General features: G+C 36.9%; 1 protein-coding gene across 1 annotated transcript in view; it reads left to right on the plus strand.

The window, feature by feature from the left end:
• Positions 1 to 12,299, plus strand: part of CWF19L2 (CWF19 like cell cycle control factor 2) — a 69,733-nt gene extending 57,434 nt beyond the window's left edge. Inside the window, exons 13-18 of the mRNA XM_083849938.1 lie at positions 1,702 to 1,914; positions 3,448 to 3,564; positions 7,043 to 7,198; positions 8,598 to 8,678; positions 10,751 to 10,852; positions 11,734 to 12,299. Of these exons, the coding sequence (XP_083706064.1) occupies positions 1,702 to 1,914; positions 3,448 to 3,564; positions 7,043 to 7,198; positions 8,598 to 8,678; positions 10,751 to 10,852; positions 11,734 to 11,874 (810 nt within the window). The 3' untranslated portion in view covers positions 11,875 to 12,299. The remainder of the gene's footprint in view (positions 1 to 1,701; positions 1,915 to 3,447; positions 3,565 to 7,042; positions 7,199 to 8,597; positions 8,679 to 10,750; positions 10,853 to 11,733) is intronic.
• Positions 12,300 to 12,546: the final 247 nt, after the last annotated feature.

The following is a 12,546-nucleotide window of genomic DNA, read 5'->3' on the forward strand; positions in this document are numbered from 1 at the left end:
CCGTGAGAGGACAGTACTTCAGGTCTTGAAAAGGAAGAGAAAATGGATGTACAGGTCTTCAGTTATTCCCTGGATAGATGTTTCTAACTGCTTTAAGAGAGTTTTCAGAAGGTTCTGTTTCATTATCTTGACAAAGACATGTCATTTACACAGTCACAGAAAGCAATCTACCTGTTGAATAAAATGTCTTCAGTTACCTCTAGCAAAGGACTAATGCTACCCCAGTCTGTATTTTAATATGTATTAGCATTTGTTGCAAAGACACCTTTGCTGTTTCTTGAAGGAAATGCTATTGCTAATTCATGAAGGAAAATTACTCATACATAAATCTGCCAGTGCTCTGAAGGTCCAGCACCTCCAGTACCAAGAGATCTATATAATGTGTTGTTTTTTTCCCCTGTCATTTTGATAAGGAAATTACTGAAACTATTCAAGGTAAAATTGCAGTCAGGTATAGCATAAACGTATCACAGCATAAGGACTTCATTTAGAGAGGAAAAACTTGGAAAAATTATTTTGAAAGCTTTTTACCTTTGCTTTAGTTGTGTATGTTGAATGTTTAGGGTATTACTGGCACATTTTAAAGCTATATAGAGTAGCCAGAAAAGTAAGTGGATAAATACTTTCCTAAATCCTTTACAGTCAGTCTTTGCAATCAAGACTTGTTAAGTCTTCATTTAGGCAAGACAACATGGGATTTATCATCAAGGATTGATAAAGGCTGATGTTACACACACATCCACATGTGTGTGTTGAGTGGTGAAGCTTAGTGAAGTCTTCTGTCATTTAAGTTTGTCCTGTGACCCACACCCACACGCTTTTCTGCCCTTCCTTTCCTTTCCATTCACTGTCTCTTGCTGCTGTTGCCCTGTCACCATGCATCCAGTTCCTAGCTACAGACTCCATTCCTTCGAAGTACTGTCTAGGTGAGACATAGCCATTTTGTCTGGGTTTCCATATTATTAAGATCCTGTAAGATACTATCGACCCTCAAGCACATCTTTGTAACAAACACTAAATATTTTCAGAGCTTCTTTAAATATATGGCATTTAACTAAAATGTAAAAATTAATAAACAAACATACAAAAATGTGAATTATTTGGCCTTGTTTCTGGTAATGTTAGTTGTGTTGGTTATGCCTATCTAGCAACAGGTACTTTCAGGAAAGACTTTTCTTCACAAAATGGCTTAGTGTTGTTCACCTGAGAAGAACAATTGTTGGCATGTTTCTACGGAGTACGAATAGAAGGCGCAGAGTTATGGTCCATCTATTTTACAACAGATGATTTAAAGGGCAGTGATAGTTGTAGTAGGAGAGGAGGAGGAGGAAAGGAAAGACTGAAATAAAATGTATGATAATACGTGATGAAGAAAAAATTGTGTATCTATTTAAAGCTGGAGTTATGTCAGGGTAATATTGAAATACCTAGCCCCTAACTTGAGATGGAATATAGTAATATATTCCTCTCACTACTGTCACACATCTATACTTTAATATCTGTGCTGTCTGAGATTGTGTATGACTGCTCTCAGGAGACGTATCTGATAATAGCATGTCTTGCAGGTGCTGAATGGATTGCAGCAGTGCTACTGCTGCTACATACTTTATCATTTTCTCAGTTAAAGATGTTCCAAAGAGCTAGGTATTTTTTTTTCTTGCCTATTTGTATATAAATGCACTTTTTTGTGTATCTTTTCAGCTGATGGAAAAAACTGACAGAGAGTACTACACTTTGGATGACATGTTTGTTTCCAAAGCAGCAAAAAGAGCACGCAGTGGGGAAGAGGAAGAAATACAAAGAAGAAAAGCAATACGTGAGCACCAACTGCTTGCTGCACGCATGGAAAAGTGTCCATACTGCTTTGATAGCAGTGAACTTTCTAAACATCTTATTATTGCAATTGGTACCAAGGTAAGAAAATAGTAATTTAGCACAAAAGTAAAAACAGAAAAGAAATAAAAGAAGGGAGTGTTAATGGTAGAGTGCCTAAGTTTAAGAACACAATTGCTGCTTTGAAATGTTTTAATGTTCTTCATCTTACTCTCCCAGACCTTCCTATTGATTTCAAGAATTCCTTGAGGGTTGGGGACAGAAAGATACAAGTCTGTCATGAATTATAAAGCTAGTCTTTGATATCAGAACTTCTGATTTGTGGAAGACAGAAGCAATAATGAAAGATTGGAGTGCAGAGATTAGACTGTAGGCGGATTTGTGAAAGACTAAATCACACTGCACTGGAGGAAATTTGAACTGGTTACGAACTGTATCTCGATGTCAAAGAAAGCTAAGTGGAGAATTCCATTCTTAAGCCTAAAATCTTTTGAAATGAAGAAAAGTTTGGTACAGTGAACCTTCTCGTTTCTGTTAATGCTTTTAAAATATGTACAAATATTTGGATTTATAATGTCTGAAATGCTTCAGTATAGGCTTTTTTTGATCATTATGCAAGGTTGTCATTTATTATCGATATTTTTCATTTGATTTTAATTTTTATAAACATTTTATAGACCGAGGAATTAAATGCACATGCATATACCTACATATATGTACAGATCTGTATGTATATATACATATCTGTATGTATATATATATAAAAGATAAAAAAAAATGCATGTGTATTGTAATGGACAAAACCAGTATGATTTCATAATAAACTGGTTCATAACTGGTTGGTCTATTAGCCTGATATTACTGCCTTTTCAGTAGAGCTGCTGTCTGGATAGTGCTGCTTCATTCGAGCTACTGATGGATAATGCCAACTGTCACAATCACAGAATGGTTTGGGTTGGAAAGTGCCTCTGGAGGTCACCTGGTCCATCCTCCTTGCTCATGCAGGGACACCAAGAGCAGCTTGCCCAAAACAAACTTCAGCACAAGAAAAAAAATAAAAATCTTTCTTTCCGACTTGCTTAGGCTTTTACTGAATGTGGTTCAGTAGTTGGGACTCTTTACCAGGGATTGCAGTGACAGTACAAGGAGTAATGGTTTTAAACTAAAAGAGGGGAGATTTAGATTAGATATTTGGAAGAATTTTTTTTATTCAGAGGGTGTAAAGGCTAGGTTGCCCAGAGAAGCTGTGGATGCCCCATCCCTGGAAGTGTTCAAGGCCAGGCTGGATGGGGCTTTGGGCAGCCTGGTCTGGTGGGAGGTGTCCCCGTCCATGGCAGGGGGTTGGAACCAGGTGGTCTTGAAGGTCCCTTCCAACGCAAACCATTCTATGGTTCTGTGTTTTTCAGTCAAGTTCATTAGCTATTGAAGAGTTAGGTGAAGAGCAGAAAAGCTAAATTGGTTTAAAGTCCTTGCTTTAAATACCTTGCTGTAAGTAGAAGTTAATGGCTTCTATTGGTTTAAAATCTATCAGATAATGTAATTCTTAGCCATAGCGACGGGAAGGTTTTTAACGCTAGAAGAATGGGCACTTCAGTTTTTGTTTACTCTTTGTAGGTATACTTGTCTCTACCAAGCAACGAGTCCCTTATTGAAGGTCACTGCCTGATAGCCCCCTTACAGCACCATACTGCAGCCACGCTTTTGGATGAAGAAATCTGGGAAGAAATACAGGTTAGCTGAGACACCTTCTCATGTTCTAAAGGTTTTGTTATAAAATATTGTTTTGAATAATATTATACTTGTCATATGTATCTGTTTGTATAATTTCCAGCTTGTCAGCTCTTTTTGGTTCTACTAAGGGGCAGAACATTCTTGCACTATGGTTGGAAATTAGTGGTCAAAAATTGATAAAGGGAAATGCAGGGTAAACACTGAAGAAACGTTCCCATTTATAAGCTCTAAAAAAATGTTGCCTAAGAATGTTGCAGAACTTCTATCCTTGGAGGTCTTTGGAAGCAGGCTAGAGGAACATATTAAGAAAAACACAGGTACAGCTGATCCCTTACAGAAAGTGGAATAACTGGCTTGGCAGCCATTAAGAAAAAGATTGTCAGGACAGAAAGATCACTTATAATAAAACACTGGCTAAAGATATGTTGTTTACATGAGTTTTTTTTAAGCTAATCTGGTTTTGTGGTGGATAGCAAGACAGAACTATTTTCATTCTTCTTCATATAAGTCAGGTCCCTGTTAGAATCCAATTTCCTACTTTTTTTGAAAAGAATTATTAGAATAGAGTGCCAAGCATGATGGGTCATGCTTTCCAACTGTCATATGAAGACACTTTGAAGGTTTTGAGTTTTGTTTTCTTTGGAAAATGAAAATCAGGGGAGAAATGTAACAAACATGCCTAAAAGATTGACAGTGATCAGCCTCTCTCCCAGCCCCACTTTTACAAGGGAAAAGTAACTTAAACCTGTGTTTTACATCAAAATATTGGAGACTGCTTCAGACTACGGAAAAAGGTCATTGCTTGCACAGTTGCTTAGATTTAAAAACAGGTTAATCCCTGAGTTTGAAATGGTTTGAGTAACTTTGATCTTGCCTCAAGCCTGGCAGATGGATTCTCTTACTTTGCACGGTTGCTCCGAGCATTGATTCACATGGCTGGTGTAATTTTTATGCAGTGTTGCTTTGTTAATTATGCTCCTCCCAAGCAGGAATGAAAAGAACTTTTGCATAGGACAGAAATGCCTTAGAAAGTTGTATAAGAAGCAAATAAGTGTGATGAGTAGGATCAGGAGTTAAAACAGAGCAGTGGGGAGAAGCGATAACTATATTTATCCTGTATCCTCTATTTATCCTGCTGGCTTTTAACTAAATAGGGGTGTAGAAGAAACAGTTATAAGTAAAAGATGATCACTTTTCTAAATGTATGTGAGAAGGAAAATAGGATAAAGAAAAGATGAGCAAATGCAGTTTCTGTATTCAACCCTAGACTTTTCCATGCTAGAAAATGCAGCTAGTTGGTAAACCCACCAGTGCTGTGAATGTCATAATTTTCAGTTTAAACATTTCTTTGTAGGAAAGTACTTAGGGGTGATGGACATATTATTTTTCAGCTCCTGTGTAATTCAGTAGAAGGAGTCTGGAAGGCTTCCACAGGAGTATAAACATACACTTAGTCAGTGGCTAAGCTAACTTAATGATGCCAGAGCCATATCTGATATTGTGGTTGAGGGAAAAAAACATCTCTGTTACACTGGATTGAGCACATGTTTTAGCTAACTATTTTTGCTGGGATTTTTTTCAAGATATGTTCAAATGAAGCAGGAAAGGTTCATTTATACTGTTTGGCTTCTGGCACTTGAATTTAACATGATTCATGTTTTAGACTTTTATGCGCTTCCCTTGCCAAAGTAAATATGCATGTAATTTTTTAATATGAAAAGATATAAATCTGCATGTTCAGTCGCTTGAACAGTGGCGTGTATCAACATCCTCTGCATCTGAGCATAAGCCATGCTCTCGTTTGCTCTTACGAGCAGTTTTGTCCTTTCCAGTGCTGATTACCCTTGGTATTTTGGCCCACTCAGAATTTGGAGGAAAAGTGCAATGCATTTAAAAAAACAAGAAACTGCAGTCTGGGAAATGTTAGCTAAAATCTGTAGATATTCTAGGCTTTTCAGTGGATTTGTATTTCACTTGTTATTGCAGGGTAGCAACTTCAAGTAACAGTAATTTTCAACTTTTGGTTTAATGTTTCTCTTATCTCACCACAGCTGCTTGCTTTGGTGCATTTCAGCAGTAGAGGTCTGGGAGGTGGAGGGGGGAGAAGATAGCAAGCTCTTAATTCAGTTATCTGTCTCTGTGCCCAGTAAGGTCCCCTATCAGTCATGGCACAGTGATCTGTTCATCAGGCGCAGTGAGCTGTTCACTAGGCAATATCTTCCAGCTGTGTTTCATTGGTTGTATTTGGGGAGGAAGGTGTAGCACTGTCTTGTCACAGGGTGGAACAGCTTAGTTATGAGGAAGAATTCAGGGCACATGTGCCCGCTTCGGAGAGCTTAAATACTTGGTCAAGATGCAGAGATTTGATCGAGTTTCCTGTACTTTTGGTCTGATTAATACTGTGGAAGATGTCAAAGGGGTGGGGAGAAGAGACCTCAACTTCTAGTTCCGTTGTGGTAATGATTTGTGGTAATGCTTTGTTTTCCATCTCTTTTATTGTAGTACTTGATATATTTATGAATGTCTGTATTTGCTCATGTCGGATTTGTCAACTTTCCAATTGCATTAAAATAGGAAATCTTAAACCTCAGATGGGATTAGCCTTTTAATTGTGGTGTTTGTACTTCTAAGTGTTACTTATCAAGAATGAAAAAAAATCAATGCAAAAAGGCTAATTTATGACTTATGTAAGTAACGGACCTGTGGTACTTGTGGTCTATGAAGAGCACACAGTTTCAGTGAATTCCTGGCTTACAGTATGGGAGTGGTTTAGGGAGTGGGTGTAACACAAGGGCCTTCATTTAAATAGCAGTTTTCAGGATGTTAACTTGAGACACTTTCTGAAACATCCATCCTGTCGTAAAGTCAAAATCTTTTATGCATTTGAAAATGAGTCTGAATGGGTCTCTGAAATCATCCATTATACTCAATAATTTAGTTCAGCGTCTACACTGCAAGCTGTACAATTATGCTCTTGCATCTCTTAGATGCAAATACCAACTGCCCAGAGTCAGGGAGCAACAAGAGCAGGCTGCTCCCCAGGGAAGGTGACGGGTGGAAGGTGACAGCAAGTCAGGGGAACGTCACCTCACTGGCATGATGGTAGACAGGGTCAGCCACAGCCAGTGATGGCCAGACATCTGCAGTGATGAGTGAGGTTCAGGAGCAAGGCAGGACTGATGGCAGCTGGGTGCATGGCTAGGCACAGGCATCCCTGAAACTTTGCTCGGGCAAGGACTGAAGCAAGGGCCTGAGCTGGGGGCTATTTTCCTAGACTTCCTATGTTTGTGCCATAATAAATGTAGTTCATATTAAATTGTTGAATAATACAGGATTTTCCTACTATGATTGCTGCCGTTTCATTTTATTATTAAATTCTAAGGAGATATATATATATATGTAAGTAAAATAATATAAAATATTACATCTGAAAGTTTGAAAACCTAATTCAAATTATACATTCTTTTTCTTTAAACAGATGTTCAGAACCGCTTTGGTGAAAATGTTTGAAGCAAGAGGCTTGGACTGTGTCTTCATAGAAACAAATATGAGTATGAAGAAACGATATCACATGGTGTACGAATGCATTCCTCTTCCAAGAGAAGTAGGAGATATGGCTCCAATCTACTTTAAGGTATCGGAGTTGGTTTTTTTTTTAGGTCATTTGAATGTGTTTATCGTAATTCATCTATTTTTGAAAAACTATTTTTGGTGTACAAATACCAGTATCAAAAAGATGGATTTATTATTGATGAAGAAATGTTCCTTGATCTTGAAACAAATCCTGTGAGGTGATTCTGTTTTTCAAGTAGTCAGTGGAAGAGTTGTATGTCAGACTGCAATTGCCTCAAGTCTGACTGCACTGACTAGTTCTGGAAACAGATGAGAGATTCATCGTTTGTTGAAGAGCTGTAAGGATTACAATACTCCTCGCTTAAGTCCTGTAGTATAAATTTAAAAACCCATGCATGTGCCTTGGGACGTATAAAATAAGAAAGTAATGATCTACTGATCTAACAAATATCATTATATAATGTTTCATCTTTATTTTATTTCAGTAGGCCAAATTTTCACGTGTCCTAGGTTTCTGTTGAACATTAGATAGCATGATAAATATTTTTTCTATAGGTTTTCTGGTCTCTTTCAACTAACCCTGTAAGGAAAAGGTCATTGATGCTTCTACAGGGCCTTTTGACTTTCAGAAACTGGATTGTGATTTGCCTTTATTCGATTTAGTATCTGAAAAAACTTTTATAAGGGTAAATATGGCTGGGTGCACACATACATTAATATTTATAAGTAAATTATTTTATTTGTTCTTTGAAAAATTATTTGTGTTTTCTGGAAATAAGTAATGTGGTTGTTTGTTTTTTGATGAAGTGGAACAGTCAGTGTGACAAATAGCAATGCAGTAACTTTTACCACATTTGAAATCATTGGTTATGCTTTAAGTGCTAGTAAAGCTTGTGTTTTCTCTGAATACAAAGAGAAAGATGAAGTACAAGCTTATACCATTAAAATATACAGTAAATGAAAATTAAAAGGTACCACGCTATACCCACTTCCATACTATGGAAGATACAGAGGCAGCTTTATAAGTATTTGAGTGCAATCAGGCTTCTGATCTGGATTTTTCTCTTAAAGAAAAGAAAAGAGAGAGAAAAAAATGCTAATATAGTGTAATAAAATCACAGTGGGTTTAATATGGGCTTAGTAAAAAGAAAGTGTGACCTTTTAGCCCCTAATAATTTGAAAGTTTCTTGTTAAAGATAATTTGTGTCAGGCAAAAGATAAATTTCAGGAAAAAAAAGAGGAATAGAATTAAGAGAGTTTCAGGATATTAAACCATGCTTCTATCAAGTATGTAAGTTCTTGAAATCAGAAAGGTTGCCAAAATTGAAGTTACTTTGTTAAGAAATAATTGGTACTTGCAGTGCAAAGTACTTACAATTCACTTTACTCCATTGAAAAGTTAATACTCTGCTTGCTGTATGAAGGACTATTCTCACATCTGGATAAAAATGATTTTACAGAAAGCTATAATGGAGTCTGATGAGGAGTGGTCCATGAACAAGAAGTTAATTGATCTTTCTTCAAAAGATATTCGGAAATCTGTAAGTAATGAAATGTATTGAACACTGAATTTCTCAGCAAATTATTTTCATCTATTTTGGTTATTAACTGTTTCAAAGAGAGAAGAAAGGGAAAACAATTAAATTAGTGGATCAGGAGATGGCATAGTTGTGATGAGAATTAAAGAGTCTGACTGAACTCCTAATTGACATTAAAAAAAGATTCCCATTTATTTCAACAACAGATGGACTGAGCTGCAAGCATTGGTTGAGAACAAAGCTGGCATGCTGAGGCCACGTACCAGCATAATTTTCTTGATTAACTTTAAGAATTAAGACAGATCAAAAGGCTTGCAAATTACTGTCCAGAAAAAAATACAGTGTCTCTTTTGCCTTGACCTGGAACAGCCTTTTGTGTTGCTAAATTTATGAAGTGAAGATATAAATAGTATTATAAATCTTTATTTCTAAAAGAAAGGAACAGTGCTACGTCTGTCTCCTGGATACCAAATGGAAACATCTTTGTATACAAATCTTAAAGGAATAATCCCGAAACTTTTAGGTTCAAAGATCAGTCCATCGTTTTAATATGAAAGCGAATGATGTTTGGTGCATAGCTTTTACCATGTGTAGTTTACTACTGTGTAGTAATAATACTTAATTTCTGAAACTATCTTTTAGTAAATATAGCGACTTTATGCTGAAACATCCTAGTGTAGGAGAAAGAAGAGGAGGTGAGTTTTAATAGTGAGGTATGAAGCCTTATACGACATAGAGAAATTAAATGCAGAAGAGTAAGAGTTTGGGTGGCTGCACAGTATGAGAGGCTTTGTATAGTGTGAGGACTCAGCTGGAAAATTCGGCTCTGGTTCTAAGACAGTTATAGAGGAGGAGAAAAGACTTAAAGGGGATGAGATGATGGTTTCGTGTATATAGTTTTAAGGACGATAATATGTAGCTGTTCGCTTTCACCAGCTCTGTTAGGTGCAGACAAGAAAGATTTGCTCATTTGAAGCAAAGACTTAGGGAAGATGTAAGGTGAATGAAAACAGAAAACAGAACAGGCACAAAAATAGACATGGCTGAGACATCTAATGGGCTAATTGTGTGCAGAAATTGGGACTAGTGTCCAGAGGCAGAACCCCGGCACATGAACCTAAGCAGCCAACCCTTGCAGAGCATCAAAGTCTGCTGTGTTTCTCACTCTGCTCCCTGGGCTGGGAAGGGGCACAGCTGGGACAGCTGACCTGGCAGCAAGCACTGTTCAGCAACACCTAAAATGCTGGTTTGTTATCAGCATTGTCCTAGTCACTAGTCCAAAGCACAGCTCCAGGGGGGCTGCTCTGAAGAAGAAAATGAACTCCATCCATGAGCAATATAAGGAATGTTGCTTGTGGAAATTGCAATTATTTGGGTTGTAGCAGAGGAGGTGCATGAGTTTGAGGCTTTTTAAGTCTTATCTGTGCAGGAACATCTTCAACAATTAAGAGTGGAAAATAACTGAGTGAATTATGAAATTATCCAATTTGGCAGGTTAATCATAACTTCCAGTCATGTAGTGGGATTTTCCAGTAATCTATTCTCTGTAGAGGCGTTTTCCTTTCTCCCCCTTCACCCAGAGTATCAATATTTCCTGTGGGTAAATATTTATTCTTACCATAAATCACCTGATCTTTAATAAATGCAACTTGCTGGTAATGGTCTTAAAATTTCTACTCGTCCCATGTAATGCAGAGCTGTGAAGTCAGGACGACATTTGCTTGGTGTGCATGCTGCTGTCTGGCTCTTTGCTTGTGTCTGTCCTTCCCAGTCTCTTACCTGATGTTCAAAGGTGTCCTCTGTGGATGTCCTCTGTTCTGCCACCTGGCAAACTGTTTCTTCTGGTTTTGGTGTCTTTTTAGCAAGGTGACATGTATTTTCTTTCCCCATACCTGTTGGTTTTTCTGTTTCTCAGTAGCAGTTTTATACCACACATACATGGTCTGAGAAGTAGTTTTAAATAAAATGTGATACTGCCAACTGTGTAACCGCTTTCAAATTCAGGAAGTTGAGGGGAGATGAATTAAATGCCTACAGTCTGTTAAACATCTAAAAATGCATTTTTGTGCGTATAGGTTCCTAAAGGATTGCCGTACTTCTCAGTGGACTTTGGCCTTCAGGGAGGATTTGCTCATGTCATTGAAGATCAACACAAGTTCCCCCATTACTTTGGAAAGGTATTGTTGTGTAAAAGATCGATTTACCAATTACACTCTGTTGTGTAAATTTAAAGTAATTAAACCAGTTGCTGCCAGAACAGTCACTTTGATGTACCTTATCAAAGTTTATTGCTTATCTTTTCATGGTGAGTCATTATAACTCAGCTTGTGAATAAAGAAATTGTTGATTTCTTCACTGGTTGGTCCTCAGACTTATAGATCCATTTTTCTTTTGAATCAATAGGGACTCTGGAGATTTGACGTGTAGATAGATGGAAAATACTTGCAGCTATTTAAGAAAGAAAAAAGATTGGTTTTTAATGACAGTGGTATCCTCATATAGGTACACTGACTCCTGCTTGAATAAAATAGGGCACATACACACACAGGCTCACAGACAATTCCTGCTGTAATACCTGTGTGGTTAAATTACTGCATGTGGAATAGAGGGTATATGCAGGAAGTGCTGCAATAAAATCTAACTTTTCTTATTCTGTCACAGCGATCAATTATTAAAAGAGTCAGTAGTGCAAAAATGTTAAGAGAGATTGGGGGATAATATAACTTATTTGAATTAAAATGGGTAGCTTTTTTTCTAAACTTCCTTTTTTTAGTCACAAATATTCCATCAACAATCTTGCAATGTTAGGACATTTATGCTGTGCGTTGCTGTGTTGTACTTTAAAGAATTTTGCTGAGGCAATCATCTAGCAAGCTACATTTGTAATTTTGAATTGGTATATTTTTCAGAATTTTCAGTTTCTATAACTAGCTCTCAATAAAAAAACGTTGACAAATGGTTTCATAATTGGGGAAAAAAGTCTTTTATTTTTTATTAAAATAGCATTAAGTGATATGGTATTTTAGCATTTATCATTATCTTTGTTCTACTTGCAAAGGAAATCATTGGTGGCATGCTGGACTTGGAACCACGGCTCTGGAGAAAAGGAGTGAGGCAGAACTTTGAGGAGCAGAGGAAGAAAGTGTTGCAGTTTGCACAGTGGTGGAAGCCGTATGATTTCACCAAGAAGAAAGAATGAATACATCCTTGAGGTCAAGGACTGTATAAGCCATAAATTATACTAAAGGATATTTCGTATGTTAAATACGACACCGGTATATTATATATTGCTAGTATGTTTTAAACCCAGGGATATTGTTTAACTGATTGTCTCTTTCTGGTTTGGATAGTGCGTGTTATCACATGAACCTGCAAGCCCAACAAACCAGATATGCACAGTGTTTCTGTTTTTTCATTTTTTATCTGAGCCAAAATAATAATGTCCCCATGGCTATCGGAATTCTTCAAGGTATAGCTTTTACTTTTGGAGTTTTTTATAGTACTTGAAACAACAAAAAATTTTATCTTGTAGCATAGATCCAGTACTTAATTATTGCAGTGACTTTTTCTATAAAATGATGTAAATCTTATGAACATGTTGATTAAAACCAACACATTGTTGCACTGCTTTGAGTTTTTGTATTCTGTTGGTTGAGGCAATTGCATTGTAAATTGGTTGAAGCCATTACAATATAAATGTTCAGTTAAGATGTGATAAACCTCCTGTTGGCCCTCTGCACAAGAATTAATGTAATTTTCTGTACTTTCAATACAAAGTAATATTTTTAAACCGACTTGTTGCACAAAGAACGATGAGATTGTCCGTAGTAGGCAGCAAATTTCAGCTTCAATGGTAACAGTTAATGTTGAT

Source organism: Anser anser (assembly GCF_964211835.1).
Source record: "Anser anser genome assembly, chromosome: 1".
Classification (NCBI taxonomy): Eukaryota; Metazoa; Chordata; class Aves; order Anseriformes; family Anatidae; genus Anser; species Anser anser.